The sequence below is a fragment of the Muntiacus reevesi genome, chromosome 3 (assembly GCF_963930625.1).
Source record: "Muntiacus reevesi chromosome 3, mMunRee1.1, whole genome shotgun sequence".
Taxonomy (NCBI): Eukaryota; Metazoa; Chordata; class Mammalia; order Artiodactyla; family Cervidae; genus Muntiacus; species Muntiacus reevesi.
Window position 1 is genome coordinate 149,442,509 of NC_089251.1, and position 21,749 is coordinate 149,464,257.

Sequence of the window (21,749 nt, forward strand, 5' to 3'; positions counted from 1 at the left end):
CCTCTCATCCTCTATTGTGAGGCTCTTTAGTTCCTCTTCACTTTCTGCCATTAGAGTGGTATCATCTGTATATATGAGGTTATTGATATTTCTCCCAGCAGTCTTAATTTCAGCCTGTAATTCATCCAGCCTGGCATTTCGCATGGTGTACTTTGGATATAAGTTTAAATGATCAGTGTGACAATATACAGCCTTGTTGCACTTCTTTCCCAGTTTTGAACTAGACCATTGTTCCATGTCCAGTCCTAACTGTTGCTTCTTGACCCACATACAAATTTCTCAAGAGACAGGTAAGGTGGTCTGGTATTCCCATCTCTTTAAGAATTTTCCAGTTTGTTGTGATTCACACAGTCAAAGGCTTTAGCATAGTCAATGAAGCATAAGAAGATATTTCTCTGAAATTCACTTCCTTTCTCCGTGATCCAGCAAATGTTGACAGTTTGATCTCTGGTTCCTCTGCCGTTTCTAAACCCAGCTTGTACATTTGGAAATTCTCAGTTCACATAGTGCTGAAGCCTAGCTTGAAGGATTTTTCACACTAGCATGTGAAATGAGCGCAGTTGTATGGTAGTTTGAACATTCTTTGGCACTGTGCTTCTTTGGGAGGGGAATAAAAACTGACATTTTCCAACCCTGTGGCTGCTGCTAAGTTTTCCAAATTTGCTGACACATTGAGCGTGGTACTTTAACAACATCATTTTAGGATTTTAAATAGCTCGGCTAGAGTTCCATTACCTCTGCTAGCTTTGTTTGTAGTAATGCTTCATAAGGCCCACTTGACTTCACACTCTAGAATATCTGGCTCTAGGTATACCATCGTGGTTATCCTGGTCGTGAAGACCTTTTTTGCACAGTTCTGTGTATTCCTGCCACCTCTTAATCTTTTCTGCTTCTGTTAGGTCCTTAACGCTTCTGTCCTTTGTTGTCCCTATCTTTGCATGAAATGTTCCCTTGATAAATCAGTTTTCTTGAAGAAATCTCTAGTCTTTCCCATTCTATTGTTTCCCTCTACTTCTTTGCATTGTTCATGGAAGAAGTCCTTCTTATCTCTCCTTGTTATTCTCTGGAACTCTGCATTCAGTTTGGTTTATCATTCCCTTTCTTCCTTGCGTTTTGCCTGTCTTCGTTCCTCAGCTATTTGAAAAGCCTCATCAGACCACCACTTTGCCTTCTTGCATTTCTTTTTCTTTGGTATGGTTTTGGTCACCACCTCCTATACAGTGTTGGAAACCTCTGACCATAGTTCTTCAGGCACTCTGTCTGCTATATCTAATCCCTTTAATCTGTTCATCACCTCCACTATATAATCATAAAAGATTTGATTTAGGTCATACCTAAATGGCCTAGTGGTTTTCCCTCCTTTTTTCAATTTAAACCTGATTTTTGCAGTAAGGAGCTGATGATCTGAGCCATAGTCTGTTCCTGGTCTTGTTTTTTTGCTGACTGTATAGAGCTTCTCTGTCTTTGGCTGCAGAGAGTACAATCAGTCTGATCTCAGTGAACATCTGGCAATGTCTGTATGTAAAGTCGTCTCGTGTATTGTTGGAAAAGGGTGTTTGCTATGCCCAGGGTGTTCTCTTGATAAAACTGTTAGTCTTTGCCCTGCTTCATTTTGTGCTCCAAGGCCTAACTTGCCTATTATTCCTGGTATCTCTTGACTTCCTACTTTTGCATTCCAATCCCCTATGATGAAAAGACCGCTTTTTTTTTTTTTCTGTTCTAAAAGGTCTTGGAGGTCTTCATCAGACCAGTCAACTTTAGTTTTCTCAGCATCGATGGTTCAGGCACTGTGATGTTTAATGGTTTGCCTTGGAAACAGACTGAGATTATTATGTCGTTTTTGAGATTGTACCCAAGTAGTGCATTTCAGACTCTTTGTTGGCTATGAGGGCTATTCCATTTCTTCTAAGGAATTCTTGCCCACAGCAGTAGATAACAATGGTCATCTGAATCAAATTCGCCCATTCTCATCCATGTTAGTTCACTGATTCCTAAAATGTCTATGTTCACTTTTGCCATCTCCTGCTTGACCATGTCCATTTTACCTTGATTTATGGATCTAACATTGAAGACGTTTCTATGCGATATTGTTCTTATGGCATCAGACTTTCTTTTCACCACCAGACACATCCACAACCGGGCGTCATTTCTGCTTTGGCCCAGCCTCTTCATGCTTCTGGAGCTATCTGCCTGCTCTTCCCCAGCAGCATGTTGGACACCTACAGACATGGGGGACTCATTTTCCGGTGGTATATCTTTTTGCCTTTTCATACTGCTCATGGGATTCTCACAGCAAGAATACTAGAGTGGTTTATCATTCTCTCCTCCAGTGGATCCCGTTTTGTCAGAACTCTTCACTGTGACCCATCCGTCTTGGGTGGCCCTGCCCTGCGTGACTCATGGTTTCACTGAGTTACTCAAGCCCCTTCACTACAAGGCTGTGATCTATGAACAGGATTACAAGGCAAATGATGTTGAATATCTTTTAGATGCTTATTGATGGTTTTTGTGTATTTTCTTTGCAATAATGTCTGTTCATATCCTTAACCAATTTTTATATTGGGTTAAGTAATTCTTAAGTGAAAGTCACTCAGTTGTATCGGACTCTGCAGCCCTATTGGAATTCTCCAGGCCAGAATACTGGAGTAGGTAGCCTTTTCCTTCTCCAGGGGATCTTCCCAACCGAGGGATCGAACCCAGGTCTCCTGCATTGCAGGCAGATTCTTTACCAGCTGAGCCACAAGGGAAGCCCTTACATTGGGTTACTTGCCTTTTATTATTGAGCTATATGGGTTCTTTGCTTAGATACAAGTTTCTTATCGGATAATAATTTGTAAATATTTTTTCCAGTCTCATGGTTTATTTTCACTTCCTTGATGGTGTCTTTTGCAGCACAAAAGTTTTTCATGTTAGTGAAATCCAGTTTATCTTTTTTTCTCTTATTATTTTGTTTCCTGTGCTTTTGATATTATATATTTTTTTAATCGCCTGGTTCAAAGTCACAAAGATTTACATCTATGTTTTTTTCTAAGAGTTTTGTAGTTTTAGCTCTTACATTTCTATCTTTTATCCATGTTGGGTTAATTTTTGTATATGGTTTGAGGTATAGGGGTTCAACTTCATAGCTTTTGCAGATAGATATTCAGTTTCAACCCTTGTTTACAATCTGGTGGGGGTTTTTTGTTTGTTTGTTTTTTCGTTTTAGGCCCCTGCACAGTGTCTACCGGGTCAATGGCAGTGGAATGTTCCTCAGGTAAATACTAACTTTTAACTTTTTCACTGTTTTTGTGAAGACTACATGAATATTTAAGTCAGAAAGACTAGATTTGAGACCTTCCTCTAGTATTTATTAACTGTGATACTGATTTATTAACTGATTTGGCAACTCATTTAATCACTATATTTCTCAGCTTTTTCATTTCAAATGGAACTAATGATACCATACCTTGGAAAGTTTTCTCACATGACTTTTGTAAAGATCAAATGAGACCATGTAAGTAAAAGTATTTCATAAACAAGTGCTATGTTATTAATATTAGAATATTTAGCATTTTTCTAGCTTCACTTCAGATTTTGCTTCAGTTTTATTTATGTTTCTAAATGAAGATTCCATCTCTCAACTTCTGATAACAAATGGTATACCACCAGAAAGTTCGTTAGACAGGCCCCACTCATGAGACGTCAGAAAGCTGAGGTGAGGCATTTGTTGTTCAGTCTCTCAGTCAGTCCTGGGCTTGAAACTCTGTGGACTGCAGTGCGGCAGGCTCCCTGTCCTTCACCAGCTCCTGGAGCCTGCTCAAACTCATACCCATTGAGTCGGCGATGCCATTCGACCGTCTCATCCTCTGTCATTCCTTTTTCCTCCTGCCTTCAATCTTTCCCAGCATCAAGGTCTTTTCCAGTGAGTCTGCTCTTCCCATCAGATGGCCAAAGGATTAGAGCTTCAGATTCAGCATCAGTCCCTCCAGTGAATATTCAGGATTGATTTCTTTTATGATTGACTGGTTTGATCTCCTTGCAGCCCAAGGGACTCTCAAGAGTCTTCTCCAGTACCACAGTTCAAAAGCATCAGCTCTTCGGTGCTCAGCCTTCTTTATGGTCCAACTTGCATCCATACATGACTACTAGAAAAACCATATCTTTGACTAGACGGACCTCTGTTGGCAAAGTAAATTCTCTGTTTTTTAATATGCTATCTAGGTTGGTCATAGCTTTTCTTCCAAGGAGCAAGCATCTTTTAATTTCATGGCTGCAGTCACTATTCACAGTGATTTTTTAGCCCAAGAAAATACAGTCTGATACTGTTTCCATTGTTTCCCCATCTATTTGCCATGAAGTAATGGGGCCAGATGCCATGATCTTTGTTTTTTGAATATTGAGTTTTAAGCCAATTTTTTCACCCTCCTCTTTCATTCCTCTTCGCTTTCTGCCATAAGGGTGGTATCATCTGCATATCTGAGGTTGTTGGCAATCTTGATTCCAGCTTGTGCTCCGTACAGCCCAGCATTTTGCATGATTTTCTCTGCATATGTTAGATAAGCAGGGTGACAATATACAGCTTTGATATACTCCTTTCCCAATTTTGAACCAGGTTGTTGTTCTGTGTCGTTATAACTCTTGCCTCTTGACCTGCATACAGGTTTCTCAGGAGGCAGGTAAGGTGCTCTGGTATTCCCATCTCTTTAAGATTTTTCCACAGAGTTGTTGTGATCCACACAGTCAAAGGCTTTAGCATAGTCAATGAAGCAGAAGTAGATGTTCTTCTGGAATTCTCGTGCTTTTTCTATGATTGAACAGATGTTGGCAATTTGATCTCTGGTTCCTCTGCCTTTTCTAAATCCAACTTAAACATCTGGAAGTTCTCCATTCACGTAGTGTTGAAGCCTGTTGGAGAATTTTGAGTGTTATTACTTTGCTAGCATGTGAAATTAATGCCAATTTAAATACCATAGATTATATTATCAGAACCTTTAATAGTTATCTTAATGACTGTCTTAAATTATTTATGAGCTTCTAAAGTGCTAAGAACTTTTTAGTACTTATAAGTGATAAATAAGTGATTTAATAATATCTACATAATTGGAGTTTATGGCAACCTAGAGTTCCTAGTTTGTTGTTAAGATACTTCTGTGTTGTCCCTAAAAACAACTTTAGGAAAATGTGAAACCAGTATTTCTCTCATGTGTTGGGTAAGTCATTTGGTTTAACTGAAATAACTAATCCGATTTTAATTAGAAACGTGATTTTATATTTTAGTCTCCTGCCTCTTCTGCTCCATTCTTGTACCTGCAACCTTCTGAGGTCATTTATCAACCAGTGGAAATCGCACAGGATGGTGGATGTGTTCCTCCTCCTCTGTCTCTGATGGAAGCTTCAGTTCCAGAGGTATGTGTTAGTCTCACACAAAGTAATATATCCATAACCACTTCATTTTAACATTTATTTCTTTTTCTTTTCTAAAAGTATTTGTTCAAGACCCTCTTTGAAGTTGAACATCTTATGTTTTCTTTGATTTATTCACATCTCTTCCCCTTTTTTATACCTAAGAATGCTTCATCTTAGACTTCTTTACTATTTCTGAATCATTCCTCAACTCAGCTGTTTACTAGACTATCCCTGACTCAGTCCACTTGAAAGAGTAAGATAAGTGCTTCTCTTTCTTCTGGTTTGCCTGTCTTATTACTAACATTGTCAGTTAAAAGCATATAAAAATTAAAGAAGAAAAAATCTTTAAAATTCTTCCTTCAAAGATGTAAATCAAATTTATAACTAAAAACTGTAAATATTATCTTCCATGTGTTTATATTTGCAAACCATTACTAATAACCTCATCATCTGTGTACCAGGAACTGTACGTGGTATGTTTTAAATATGTTGTGAAAGACTGGGAAATAAATAACAACCTCCCAATTTGAGTGTATTTATTTTTGTTATTCTGGAGAAGGAAATGGCAACCCACTCCAGTACTCTTGCCTAGAAAATTCCATGAATGGAGGAGCCTGGTGGGCTACAGTCCATGGAGTTGCAAAGAGTCGGACACGACTGAGCGACTTCACTTTCACATTATTATTAGTATTATTACTAAAGTTTATAACATAATTTTTCTGAAGCAGCAGCTTCCACAGTTTTGAATCTTAAGTATTTACTATCACTACTTTTACTATGATTTCTCCATTCTTCATCTCACCCTCCATTTATCACTTGTTGACTGAATCTGCAAGCACTCTGTTAAAGAAGGCTTACATGTGCTGTACTCTCTTGAGTTCTTACATGCTTGTGTGTTCAACATATTTGTTGTCTATAAATCTGGAAGAAATTAAGACTAACTATAAAATAGCTGTATCATACTTGTATAACTTTGCTAAGGCTCCCTGAACAAAGTACAGTGAACTGGATGGCTTAAAAAGAGAAATTTATTGTCTCATAGTTCTGGAGTCTAGAAGTCCAAAACCAAGGTGTTGGCAGAGTTGGTTTCGTCCGAGGCCTTTGAGGGAAGGACCTAGTCCAGGCCTTTCTTCTTGGCCTATCGATAACCATCCCCTCCTTGTGTCTTCACATTGTCCTTCCTGTCTCTGTGGCCAAGCTTCCCAGTTTTATAAAGATACCAGTCATTTTGGGTTAGGTTCCACCCTAATGACCCTACTTCAGTTTGCTCACTTCTGTAAAGACCCTCTCTCCAAATAAGGTCAGTCTCTGACATAGTGGTTAGGACTTCAACACAGAAGTCTTCACAGAACACAATTCAACCCATAACAATGCTTTTTTCTCTTATAACATCTAATCTACTCTTCTCTGGTGTTGAGTATAGTTGTAAAGAAGTTTGAAGCCAGCCTGACTTTCCCTCTTACACGTAATTTGCTTTTTCTTCCTGCGTGCCTGAAAAGTCTGTCTTAACTTGAAATCACTTTACCAGGATATGTCTTGAAATTTGTCAGTCTTTAAAATATTTTTCCTGGGACACAGTTTGCTCCTTTGACTCTCAGACTAGTTTTTATTCCAGGGCTTCTTTTTTCCTGTTAGAACTTTGAAAAAAAATTTTTGTATTCCAGTTCTTTTACTTCTTCTTCAGGAATACCATTTATGAATAGGTTGAGATCTCTTTTTATCTTTCATATCCATCATCTCTGAGATAATTTCTTTTATCATAGTAATTTTTAATGTTTTATATGCTTTTTTGAGACAGTCATGAATATTTTTCATTGTTTTTAGTCTACTTTTTCTTATGACTAATGAAGCTTTCATTTTATTTTTATCTTCTTTTTATCCCAAACTGCCACTTTGCTTACATCATTGCCTGTAAATGCTGTCTGTTGGCTTAAAATCTCTTTTTGAAGCTCTTTTTTAGCGATCATGTTATTGTAATTTCTTTAAGATTAAAAGAATTTTATTTATCTGAACTTTTTTACTATTTTCTGGGATTATTTCTCATCTTTTTCTTTTTTCCCTTTTTTGCTTTTCCCTTGGTAGAGTTGGAGATGATGAGAAGAGTCCTAAGGTTGCTTACTTTTCCTTCCCATCTTATCTTTAAATGAGACCAGCTTTTTGCTGAAATACAAGGTGGGAGAAGCATTCTGTTGACTCAGACATCCTACCACCAAGTCTGTTACGTTGCCTGCTTGAGATGTTCTTCCCTGAGTTTTTAAGCATTCTGGAGTTCATTTGGCTCCTGGCAAAGTCTCTTTTTTCAGAGATTTTCTGTATGAAGGTGTAGTAAGTGTTACTTCACTTTCCACTCTCACCCTTCTTCATCTCCAGCAGTGTTCCTCAGCTATAATACCAGGCAGTAGACCACAAAATAGTGAAAATATGATTTCTCCCTCTCTGTGGGAGATCTTTCCTGCTTCTGCCTTGGTCTGACACACCCCTACACTTGAGACTCTAAAGAGTCTTTAAATAGGCCTTTCAGGGAAATCTATAACCTTCCTCAGGCTTCCGAATCCTCCCTTATATTGATGCAAATTGCAGAGCATTTGGCAGGCTTTCTGCACTACGAACAAAGCTAGTGGAGGTGGTGGAATTCCAGTTGAGCTATTTCAAATCCTGAAAGATGATGCTGTGAAAGTGCTGCACTCAATATGCCAGCAAATTTGGAAAACTCAGCAGTGGCCATAGGGCTGGAAAAGGTCCATTTTCTTTCCAATCCCAAAGAAAGGCAATGCCAAAGAATGCTCAAACTAACACACAGTTGCACTCATCTCACACGCTAGTAAAGTAATGCTCAAAATTCTCCAAGCCAGGCTTCAGCAATACCTGAACTGTGAACTTCCAGATGTTCAAGCTGGATTTAGAAAAGGCAGAAGAACCAGAGATCAAATTGCCAACATCCGCTGGATCATCAAAAAAGCAAGAGAGTTCCAGAAAAACATCTATTTCTGCTTTATTAACTATGCCAAAGCCTTTGACTGTGTGGATCACAATAAAGTGTGGAAAATTCTGAAGGAGATGGGACTACCAGACCACCTGACCTGCCTCTTGAGAAACCTGTATGCAGGTCAGGAAGCAAGCTAAAACTGGACATGTAACAACAGACAGGTTCCAAATAGGAAAAGGAGTACGTCAAGGCTGTATATTGTCACCCTGCTTATTTAACTTATATGCAGAGTACATCATGAGAAATGCTGGGCTGGAAGAAGCACAAGCTGGAATCAAAATTGCCTGGAGAAATATCAATAGCTTTAGATATGCAGATGACACCACCCTCATGGCAGAAAGTGAAGGAGAATTAAAGAGCCTCTTGATGAAAGTGAAAGAGGAGAGTGAAAAAGTTGGCTTAAAACTCAACATTCAGAAAACTAAGATCATGGCATCCGATCCCATCACTTCATGGCAGATAGATGGGGAAACAGTGGAAACAGTGGCTGACTTAATTTTGGGGGGCTCCAAATTCACTGCAGATGGTGACTGCAGCTATGAAGTTAAAAGATGCTTACTGCTTCGAAGGAAAGTTATGACCAACCTAGACAGCATATTAAAAAGCAGAGACATTACTTTGTCAACAAAGATCTGTCTAGTCAAGGCTATGGTTTTTCCAGTGGTCATATATGGATGTGAGAGTTGGACTATAAAGAAAACTGAGCGCTGAAGAATTGATGCTTTTGAGCTGTGGTGTTGGAGAAGACTCTTGAGAGTCCCTTGGACTGCAAGGGGATCCAATCAGTCCATCCTAAAGGAGATCAGTCCTGGGTGTTCATTGGAAGGACTGATGTTAAAGCTGAAACTTCAATCCTTTGGCCACCTGATGCGAAGAGCTGACTCATTTGAAAAGACCCTGATGCTGGGAAAGATTGAGGGCAGGAGGAGAAGGGGACGACAGAGGATGAGATGGTTTGATGGCATCACCAACTCAATGGACGTGGTTTGGGTAGACTCTGGCAGTTGGTGATAGATTGGGAGGCCTGGGCTTGCTGCGGTTCATGGGGTCACAAAGAGACACAATTGAGCGACTGAGCTGAACTGAACTAAACTACCTTGTCATTTGGGATTCATGAGCACGTCCGTGTTTACTTGATGATGGCATTTTTAAAATCTATCTTTTGTTCTTTTCATTGTTTTCTGATTTTCAAGGAGGGTGACAGTGAGTTAAGAATGCTTTTATGTTATGTTTTTAGCCATTATCGGTACTGAACCATAGTCTTGATGTCGACATCAGATAACTTACCAAGTTACATTTCACTGTTTAGTGGAATCTAATATTTTTCTGGAAATATTACATGTTAACTTACAACTTGTGCCATGCCATTAATTTTTATGATATTTCAATACACAATGATTTAAGCATATTTTTAATTTAATATTGTTTCTGGCAAAAGATATATGTCTAATATATAAATTAGTTGAATGGATTGGTTTATATTTTAAGTGTTTTTTCCTCTAAAGTTAAAAAACACAGGGCTTGTTCTTATGAGTTTGATAGTTAGCTCTCCTAAAATATAAAAATAAATTAAAATTATTTCTCACTTATTTCAATGACTATTTCCCCCTTCACTCTTAGAATATAGTGCCTTCTACTTCACAGAATAAGTAGAAACCACTTAGTGGAAACCAACTCAGCTTCCAACCCCCAACATACAAACTGACCTGACTTATAACTCATACTTAGCTTCTTACATTTTTTTAGTAACCTATCTTGTTCAAAGTTATTTCTACTCTTTGCTCTTGAAACTGTAACTTCCCTACTCCTCAGGGACCTCATTCCACCTCATTCCTTCTTTCCTTATGTATTTTAAGACATTTTCTCTCCATTGGTTCAGAGCTTTACCTTGTATTTACTAGTATGTTACTTTGAGTAATTACTTAACTCTTCACAGTGTTGGTTTCATAATATCTACATTAATATAATAAAGACATTAGGAAAATCTATTTTGCAGGATTGATGCAAAGATGAGAGTTGTTGTATACAAGGTTCTTGCTATAGTGCCCAACACCTGGTAGGAGACAGTTACTATCCTGTGACGCACCCCCACCAATGCCCTTATTCTCTTCTACCTTTCAAAGCCAAGCTTGAAAAAAGTGCATGTTCAGTTGTGTCCAACTCTTTGCAACCCTGTGGACTGTAGCCTGCCAGCCTCCTCTGTCCATGGGATTTTCTAGGCAAGAATACTGGAGTGGGTTGCCATTTCCTCCTCCAAGGGATCATCCTGACCCATGGATGGAACCCAGCTCTTCTGTGTCGTCTGTGTTGACAGGCAGACTCTTTACCACTGAGCCACCTGGGGATCCCTTTAAAAAAGTAGTCTACATTTAATATTTCCACTGCCTTACTACCTGTTCTCCCCTTACCTGCTAAAGTCTGCTTCATTACCTTCTGCTGAAGCTACCTTTGATAAAAGTCCTTAGTGACTCCCTAATTGCCAAATATTTTCCTTTTCTTTTCAGTCTTACTTGACCTCTCAGAGACATTGGATATACTCCTTGAAATTCTTCCTACCTTTGGCTTCCATGATACTGCTCTCTTCTGGCAATCCTTTTACCTCCTCTTATCTTCCTATGTAAGCTGATCTTTTTCTCCCCATGATTTCTTTTTTGATTTTTCAGTCTTTCACCCTGCATACTCACTCTGATGTTATCATCCATACTCCTGTCTCTAGCCCCAGCCTCACTTCTGAATTTTAGACCTGCACTGTTCAGTACAACAGTAGCCATTACCACCTGTAGCTATTGAAATGTGGCTAGTCAGAATTGAGGTGTCTTGTGAGTGCAAAATACACACCAAGTTTCAATGACATAATGTGAAAAATGAATGTAAAATTTATCACTGAAAAAAAATTTATCACTGACTTTATGTTGAGTACACTCTGATATATTCTTAATATGTTTAAATAAAATCTATTACTGGAAATTAATTTTACTTGTTTCTTTTTACTTTTCTAACATGGCTACTGGAAATTTTTCAGTTTTATTGAGGTATAATTGACATACAGCAGTGTGTAAGCTTAAGATGTACAGCATAATGATTGATTCATACATATCACTAAATGATTATCACAACAAGCTTGGTGAACACCCATCATCACATACAAAATTAAAGAAATAGGAAAACATTTGTATGTGATGAGAAGTCTTAGAATTTACTCTCTTAACAACTTTCCTATATAACATCCAGCAGTGTTAATTATATTTATCATGATGTACATTACACCCCTAGTACTTACTTAGCTATAACTGGAAGTTTGTACCTTCTATCTGAATTATAATTAACATTTAGTTCACATTTTTGTTAGTGCTTCTTTAGAGCCATCCAGCTTTTGATTGACTATATACCTGTAACAGAACTCCTACGAATACCTCAAATTTTATGTGTTACAAACCTAACTTCTCTCTAACCTCCACACAATTACACAGACGTCAAACTTGCTTTTCTTTTATTCCATATATCAGTGAATGGTGCCACCATCTGTTGGACAAGCCATTAACCTGCTTTTACATGATCTCTTTCCTGTCTGCTCCTCTCCCGCCTCACCTTTCAGCTGTCAGTCAGTGTGTGTCCTTCCTTCCAGCAATACCAAACAGCATACACAGATATAGTTGCCTCTGCCTTTGCATACACTACTCCTACCTCATTCCCTAGTTTTCCAAATGCTAGCATAAACTCCACTAGAAAACGTCCCCTGACCACCTCCCCAGCTTTCTAAAGCTACATTGTTTTCTTTTCCCCATGCATCCCTATTCATGTGTCATAGGACTTTCTTTTCCCCCATACATCTCTATGCAAAATGTCATACATTTTGACTAGTCTGTCCCAGATCAGTCTATGATTAAAGATAGAGAATGTGTTTCTCATCTGTGTTTTTCCATTGTGTAGCAAAATGCCTAGAAAATTTTAATACTGAATAAATATTTTTAATTAATGAAAAGCAATGTTTTTTTCTTTTTTTTAATTTTAGCCTTATTCTGATCATGGAGTTCAAGCAACATATCACCAGGTTTATGCTTCAAGTGCCATTGCTATGCCTGCACCAGTGATGCAACCTGAACCAATCAAAGTAAGAAGCTTGTTTTGATTTTTTGTTGTTGTTTTTTTTTTTCCAGTGGGTTTTGTCATACATTGATAAGAATCAGCCATAGAGTTACACGTATTCCCCATCCCGGTCCCCCATCCCACCTCCCTCTCCACCCGATTCCTCTGGGTCTTCCCAGCCCACCAGGCCCGAGCACTTGACTCTTGCATCCCACCTGGGCTGGTGGTCTGTTTCACCACAGATAATATACATGCTGTTCTTTCGAAACATCCCATCCTCACCTTCACCCACAGAGTTCAAAAGTCTGTTCTGTACTTCTGCATCTCTTCTTCTGCCCTGCATATAGGGCCATCGTTACCATCTTTCTAAATTCCGTATATATGTGTTAGTATACTGTAATGTTCCTTATCTTTCTGGCTTACTTCACTCTGTATAATGGGCTCCAGTTTCATCCATCTCATTAGAACTGATTCAAATGAATTCTTTTTAACGGCTGAGTAATATTCCATGGTGTATATGTACCACAGCTTCCTTATCCATTCATCTGCTGATGGGCATCTAGGTTGCTTCCATGTCCTGGCAATTATAAACAGTGCTGCGATGAACATTGGGGTGCACGTGTCTCTTTCAAATCTGGATTCCTCAGTGTGTATGCCTAGAAGTGGTATTGCTGGGTCATATGGTAGTTCTGTTTCCAGTTTTTTAAGAAATCTCCACACTGTTTTCCATAGTGGCTGTATTAGTTTGCATTCCCACCAACAGTGTAAGAGGGTTCCCTTTTCTCCACACCCTCTCCAGCATTTATTGCTTGTAGACTTTTGGATAGCAGCCATCCTGACTGGCGTGTAATGGTACCTCATTGTGGTTTTGATTTGCATTTCTCTGATAATGAGTGATGTTGAGCATCTTTTCATGTGTTTGTTAGCCATCTGTATGTCTTCTTTGGAGAAATGTCTGTTTAGTTCTTTGGCCCATTTTTTGATTGGGTCATTTATTTTTCTGGAATTGAGTTGCAGGAGTTGCTTGTATATTTTTGAGATTAATCCTTTGTCTGTTTCCTCATTTGCTATTATTTTCTCCCAATCTGAGGGCTGTCTTTTCACCTTACTTATAGTTTCCTTTGTTGTGCAAAAGCTTTTAATTTTCATTAGGTCCCATTTGTTTATTTTTGCTTTTATTTCCAATATTCTGGGAGGTGGGTCATAGAAGATCTTGCTGTGATTTATGTCGGAGAGTGTTTTGCCTATGTTCTCCTCTAGGAGTTTTATAGTTTCTGGTCTTACATTTAGATCTTTAATCCATTTTGAGCTTATTTTTGTGTATGGTGTTAGAAAGTGTTCTAGTTTCATTCTTTTACAAGTGGTTGACCAGTTTTCCCAGCACCACTTGTTAAAGAGATTGTCTTTTTTCCATTGTATATCCTTGCCTCCTTTGTCAAAGATAAGGTGTCCATAGGTTCGTGGATTTATCTCTGGGCTTTCTATTCTGTTCCATTGATCTATATTTCTGTCTTTGTGCCAGTACCATACTGTCTTGATGACTGTGGCTTTGTAGTAGAGTCTGAAGTCAGGCAGATTGATTCCTCCAGTTCCATTCTTCTTTCTCAAGATTACTTTGGCTATTCGAGGGTTTTTGTATTTGATTTTTTGTTGTTGTTGTTTTTAAGTCTTATATCACATTTTCCAAATTCTCTTCTGAAAAGAAACAACTTTGGATATTTATATCTCATTTGTGATCTGAAGTACAGAATTAATGAATTATTTCATATGAAGGAAATACAGTTCTAAACTGGCTATAATTTCTGTTACTTTGGGGGAGAGAGAAGAATAGAAAGTTAATGCTTAATCAGTACAGAGTTTCTATTTAGGGTGATGAAAAGGGCTTCCCTGATGGCTCAGATGGTAAAGAAGTGGTGCTGGGAAAACTGGTCAACCACTTGTAAAAGAATGAAACTAGAACACTTTCTAACACCATACACAAAAATAAACTCAAAATGGATTAAAGATCTAAATGTAAGACCAGAAACTATAAAACTCCTAGAGGAGAACATACACAAAACACTCTCTGACATGAATCACAGCAGGATCCTTTATGACTCACCTCCCAGAATATTGGAAATAAAAGCAAAAATAAACAAATAGGACCTAATTAAACTTAAAAGCTTTTGCACAACAAAGGAAACTATAAGCAAGGTGAAAAGACAGCCTTCAGAATGGGAGAAAATAATAGCAAACGAAGCAACAGACAAAGGATTAATCTCAAAAATATACAAGCAACTCCTGCAACTCAATTCCAGAAAAATAAATGACCCAATCAAAAAATGGGCCAAAGAACTAAACAGACATTTCTCCAAAGAAGACATACAGATGGCTAACAAACACATGAAAAGATGCTCAACATCACTCATTATCAGAGAAATACAAATCAAAACCACAATGAGATACCACTACACGCCAGTCAGGATGGCTGCTATCCAAAAGTCTACAAGCAATAAATGCTGGAGAGGGTGTGGAGAAAAGGGAACCCTCTTACACTGTTGGTGGGAATGCAAACTAGTACAGCCGCTATGGAGAACAGTGTGGAGATTTCTTAAAAAAACTGGAAACAGAACTGCCATATGACCCAGCAATCCCACTTCTGGGCACACACACCAAGGAAACCAGATCTGAAGGAGACACATGCACCCCAATGTTCATCGCAGCACTGTTTATAATAGCCAGGACATGGAAACAACCTAGATGCCCATCAGCAGATGAATGGATAAGAAAGCTGTGGTACATATACACCATGGAATATTACTCAGCCGTTAAAAAGAATTCATTTGAATCAGTTCTAATGAGATGGATGAAACTGGAGCCCATTATACAGAGTGAAGTAAGCCAGAAAGAAAAAGACCAATACAGTATACTAACGCATATATATGGAATTTAGAAAAATGGTAACAATAACCCTATATGCAAAACAGAAAAAGAGACACAGATGTACAGAAAAGACTTTTGGACTCTGTGGGAGAAGGCGAGGGTGGGATGTTTAGAGAGAACAGCATTGAAACATATATGTTATCAAGGGTGAAACAGATCACCCTTGATAGGGGTTGACAGATCAGCCCAGGTTAGATGCATGAGACAAGTGCTTGGAGCTGGTCCACTGGGAAGACCCAGAGGGGTGGGGTGGGGAGGAAGGCAGGAGGCGGGATTGGGATGGGGAATACATGTAAATCCATGGCTGATTCATGTCAGTGTATGGCAAAAGCCATTACAATATTATAAAGTAATTAGCCTCCAACTAATAAAAATAAATTGGAAAAAAAAAAAAAGAATTCGGCTGCAATACAGGAGGTCTGAGTTTAATCCCTGGGTTGGGACGATCCCCTAGAGAAGGAAATAGGTACCCACTCTAGTATTCTTGCCTGGAGAATTCCATGAACAAAAGAGCCTGGCAGGCTACAGTCCATGGGGTCAAAAAGAGTTGGACAGGACTGAGCAACTTTCACTTCACTTCTGTTAGTTTTGAAGAAGTTATAAACCACACATGGTCAAAAGTTTTCATTTACTGGAGAATAAAACATATATGACTTAAGATCTTCCATTTTTAAATATACAACTAAGTGGTATTAATTATATCCACATTGCTATGCAACTATAGTCACCAATATCTAGTTCCAAACTTTGTCATCACCCCAAATAGAAACTCTGTACCCATTAAGCAATAACTTTCTCTTCTTCTCTCTCTCCAGTCCCTGTTAACTTCTAATCTACTGTCTGTAATTTGCCTAGATAGTCCATATATCCAGAGTTTTATTATGTTAGTGACGTGTAACGTTTACGGGGAAATGAAAATAGTTACAATGATCTACTCTTCCAGTTTGGGAATTGTGCTCATGCATCCTAAATTAGATCCAGGCCAAGAGTGGTAATGTAGTTAGATCCCTTTATATATTTAGTATATTTCAACTGCCTTATCCTGCTTCTTCCCATGTGACCTAGGCTCTTAGTGAAACTCTTGCATCTTCACTTTTGGGAAAAGTGACTATATCTAGTAAAGAACCCAAACTGATTAACTGTTATGATGGAAGTATGACTCTTGCTTGCAGTATATTCTTTACAATAAAATGATGGAAGTTAGCTATTTCCCACTCATATTTTTGCTTCTGACCCATCTCATATGTTGGAACTCAGTCTACTTTAAGGAGCCTCCACAGTCTTTGATATCCCTTCTCACCTTTACTGCATTTCTTCATTGATGTTGCTACTGAACTACAAACATGAGTTAAAACCATAATTTTGACCTAGTGCCAAAGCCTAAAGTGTTAGTAAATGTTATTTATAGGAAGTTCATCATAGGATCAAAATCATCTAAAGCAAACTTAAAATGTTGGTACTTTAAGTTCCAGATATACCTCTCTTAAAATTAAAATAGCTATGCCATATTAGATAATCAGTTGCAGATTATATATTACATACGCACACATTTTATATGTGTGTGTGTGTGTGTGTGTGTGTATATATACATACAAATGATTGAAGTTGTACTTGTTGGAATAATTCCAATAGAGGATAGAGTGGTAGTCAGAGAGGAAAAATTTCTAAACAATATAAATGTTAAATATTCTTGATTTAAAGTTTTATTCTTCTAGTTTAAGAGTGTATCCTTTTCTATATTTTCTTAAATGTGTGACTAGGAAATGCAGAAATTGTGCAGAGAAAATGTTATCTTACTCTTTATTATATAAAATTATATACATGTTGAATATAAATCATAACAGAGGTATAAATAACTACCTTTCTTTGTGCATATAAGCATAAAACTGGAATCAGAAACTTGCATGTTGCATGACTAGAGAAATGCTGCTAAGAGGAACTTTACCCTTTCTATCCTGCCTTAGATCTTTGCCCGACTATATCACAGGCTAGAGGGGAACACAATCACTGACTTGTTTCTATTTTTACTTAATCCATCTTGGTAAGGCTTATAGTAATTCTGGTTATCACATGGGATACAGCCTAGGGAAGATTTTGGTACTGCAAAATTAAGATTTCAGGACTTGGTAAGAGTTGAAGACCTATGAACTGTTGTAGTTAACTAGCTTACTCCAAAGCCCACATCTCACACAACTGTAATTAGATGTCCTCAAATCTGAGCTATCATGGATTATCATTTTATATATCACTATGAAAAAAGAAAACCATGTATCCTGATGCAGGGTTTTTCAAACATGAAAAGATGTTCATCTCAGAATTTATGGGATTTGGCATGTTTTATTTTTATTTACTTATTTACTTTTATTCTTTGGCTGTGCCACACATAGCATCTTAGTTCCCTGATCAGGGATCAAACTCACCCCCCTCATTGGAAGCACAGACTCTTAACCACTAGACCACCAGGAGGGTCCCTGGCAAGTTTTGTTTTTAATTGAGAGCTGCAGGATCATAGGAAGCCTGAGTTGAGGAGCAGAAAAAAACCACAATTTCTCTTTTTTTAGAGATAAAGGGAAAAAAAGAGAAAATTCAATTAAACAAACTTCAGAATCAAAACTGAAACACAGGGGTTTTGTATAGTTTTGTACATCCTGTTTTATCTTTCATGGTTGAATGTTCTGTGTATCTTATACTCAGTATTCTTCTTTAGGTGATTTGATGGCACTCAATAGAAAATGGTGCCCCATTCAGGAACAGAAAGTCCAATTCTGTAGTTTTCTAAAACTATACAACTTTGTAGAAATACTTCACTGTACAAGTTTTACTGTGTGGAAGATTATCTATTTTTGTTTATAATATACGTGTATTATAATATAGAAATATTAATCCACAAATGTTAAATCAATAGGAGACAATCTTATCTTAAAATTTATTAAAGTAGACTAATATTAAAATACTGACATCTGCAACATTAACCTTTATTCTTCCTATGCAAATTTTTCCTGGTGTACCAAAAATCTTGTTGACTTAAAATATAGAAAAGCAGAAATACTCTTTGAAAGAATTTATTGTTTTTAAAAGGGTAAGTCATTTTTAAAACTCTTAATTATTATAATTTTAATTGTTAATTGTATACATACAAAAGAAGAATTTCATATGTCAAAGCTGTCTTAAAACAGCAAATCTAATTAATAAGATAGAGACCTTATTCAGAGCACAAGTCTAACCATTATAAATGACTATCAAACTGCTCATTGACTGTAAGCCACAGGTTACTCTACTCTATCAAATCAAATAAAATATTGTAAAGCAGACCAATATAGAAATTAGTTGGTTAATATGGTATTAATTAGGGTTGTTGTTATTTGGTTGCCAAGTCGTGTCCAGCTCTTTTGCAACCCCAAGGACTATAGTCACCAGGCTCCTCTATCCTTGGACTTCTCCAGGCAAGAGTACTGGAGTGTGTAGCCATTCCCTTCTCCAGGGGATCTTCCTGACCTAGGGATTGAACCTGGGTCTCCTGCATTGTAGGCAGATTCTTTACTGTCTGAGCAACCATGGAATCCCATTAATTAGGGTATCATTCCCTGATTCAACAGAGTCACATCTTTTATGCAGAATTAATTTTTAAAATCAGTAAAGCAAAATCATATATCAAAATTATCCCTTTGAACCAGACTATAGTAAAGAACAAAAGGCAGAATGGAGAAAAGAATAAAAGAAAAAAAGGCAGAATGGCCATCATCAAAAACTCTACAGACAGTAAATACTAGAAAGGGTGTGGAGAAAAGGGAACCCTCTTGTACTGTTGGTGAGAATGCAAATTGATACAGCCACTATGGAGAACGATATAGAGATTCCTTTAAAAACTAGGAATAAAATTACCATATGACCCTGTAGTCCTGCTAATGGGCACATACCCTGAGGAAATATAATCAAAAAAGAATGTACCCCAATGTTCATTGCAGCACTGTTTACAATAGCTAGGACATGGAAGCAATCTAGATGTCCATCAGCAAATGAATAGATAAAGAAGTTGTGGTACATATACACAATGGTATATTACTCAGCTATAAAAAGAACACATTTGAATCATTTCTATGAGGTGGATGAACCTACAGCCTATTACACAGAGTGAAGTAAGTCAGAAAGAGAAAGACAGATATCATATATTAATGCATATATATGGAATTTAGAAAGATGGTACTGATGAACCTATTTGCAGGGCAGCAAAGAAGACACAGACATAAAAGAACAGACTTGTGCACACAGTGGGGGAAGGAGAGGGTGGGATGTTTTGAGAGAGTAGCACTGAAACATAAACATTACCATATGTAAAATAGATAGCCAGTGGGAATTTGCTGTATGATGCAGGGAGCCCAAAACCAGTGCTCTTTGACAACTTAGAGGGGTGGGATGGGGAGTAAGGTGGGAGGTAGTTTCAAGAGGGAGGGGAACATATGTATACCTATGACTGATTTATGTTGATGTATGGCAAAAACCATCACAGTATTACAAAGTAATTATCCTCCAATCAAAAATAAAATAAAATTTCAAAGAAACAAAAGGAAAATCATTGTCTATTTGGGCACTCAAAACTTTTAATATGAATATCAAATCCCTTGGTAATAAGGGTATAAGTAGAGAATTATAAAGTGTCTCTATTTCCTTATGACGTCTTTCCATTTTTGCATTAATTTAGGTGTCTAATAAGTTTATTTTTATGAGGCTTAATTGAGATACTGGAAAGTGAGTTAATTATAATTTGAAGTTCACCTTTAAATGTTCTTTTTATTTAACTCTGAAGTATACTAGCTGTTCATGAAAACATTTCATATTAAGGATGATATTTAACCAGTTGCCAGGCTATGAGGAGGTTCTTCTAATTAAAGCACTGATTGGGCTTGAATGAAAAACACCTGTTCCACCTTACCCGTTGAAAAGACCAAATGATTGAAAAGTAAATTGGAAAGAGATTTTACCTACCACCACCACCTGTTTCTAGCTCAGAGGCCCATAATGTGCACTCACCTAAACATTAACAACTATCTCTACTTTATAGAAAAATTCCACTGCTATCTTCTTCCTAACAATTTCCTTATTTCAGTATCATTAACACTTCTTATAAAGCAATTAGAGATTGAAATTCCCTCATGTTCAGCTGGTCCTAAGGGTAGAGGAGGACAGTTGTAAAGGGGTATTGGATTCTGAGAGCAGGAACATAAAAAAACCTGTGCTTTGCAGCTCCAAACATACAGGAGGGTAAAAATTTTTGTTTACTGTGCATAGGTCTAACTATAGATAGCCTCAAAGGAGACAGAGAACAATAAAGGGAATCAAAAACTCATGAAACCAATTTTTAGAATCATCATGGAGAGACCGCAGGTCAGGAAGCAACAGTTAGAACTGGACATGGAAGAACAGACTGGTTCCAAATAGGAAAAGGAGTACGTCAAGGCTGTACATTGTCACCCTGCTTATTTAACTTATATGCAGAGTACATCATGAGAAACGCTGGGCTGGAGGAAGCACAAGCTGGAATCAAGATTGCCTGGAGAAATATCAATAACCTCAGATATGCAGATGACACCACCCTCATGGCAGAAAGTGAAGAAAAACTAAAGAGCCTCTTGATAAAAGTGAAAGAGGAGAGTGAAAAAGTTGGCTTAAAACTCAACATTCAGAAAACTAAGATCATGGCATCCAGTCCAATCACTTCATGGCAGATAGATGGGGAAACAGTGGAAACAGTGGCTGACTTAATTTTGGGGGGCTCCAAATTCACTACAGATGGTGACTGCAGCCATGAAATTAAAAGACGCTCACTGCCTCGAAGGAAAGTTATGACCAACCTAGACAGCATATTAAAAAGCAGAGACATTACTTTGTCAACAAAGGTCTGTCTAGTCAAGGCTATGGTTTTTTCCAGTAGTCATGTATGGATGTGAGAGTTGGACTGTGAAGAAAGCTGAGCACCGAAGAATTGATGCTTTTGAACTATGATGTTAGAGAAGACTCTTGAGAGTCCCTTGGACTGCAAGGAGATCCAACCAGTCCATCCTAAAGGAGATCAATCCTGGGTGTTCATTGGAAGGACTGATGCTGAAACTGAAACTCCAGTACTTTGGTCACCTCATGCAAAGAGCTGACTCATTGGAAAAGACCCTGATACTGGGAGGGATTGGGGGCAGGAGGAGAAGGGGACGACAGAGGATGAAATGGTTGGATGGCATCACCGACTCAATGGATTTGGGTTTGGGTGGACACCAGGAGTTGGTGATGGACAGGGAAGCCTGGACTTGCTGCGGTTCACGGGGTCGCAAAGAGTCAGACACAATTGAGCGACTGAACTGAACTGAAACAGTAAAGTACA

The 21,749-nt window shown here is 37.9% G+C and overlaps 1 protein-coding gene across 1 annotated transcript in view; it reads left to right on the forward strand.

The window, feature by feature from the left end:
* BOLL (boule homolog, RNA binding protein) overlaps positions 1-21,749 on the forward strand; it is a 58,898-nt gene that overhangs the window by 30,679 nt on the left and 6,470 nt on the right. The window contains exons 8-10 of the mRNA XM_065927705.1: positions 3,206-3,253; positions 5,257-5,385; positions 12,384-12,482. Of these exons, the coding sequence (XP_065783777.1) occupies positions 3,206-3,253; positions 5,257-5,385; positions 12,384-12,482 (276 nt within the window). The remainder of the gene's footprint in view (positions 1-3,205; positions 3,254-5,256; positions 5,386-12,383; positions 12,483-21,749) is intronic.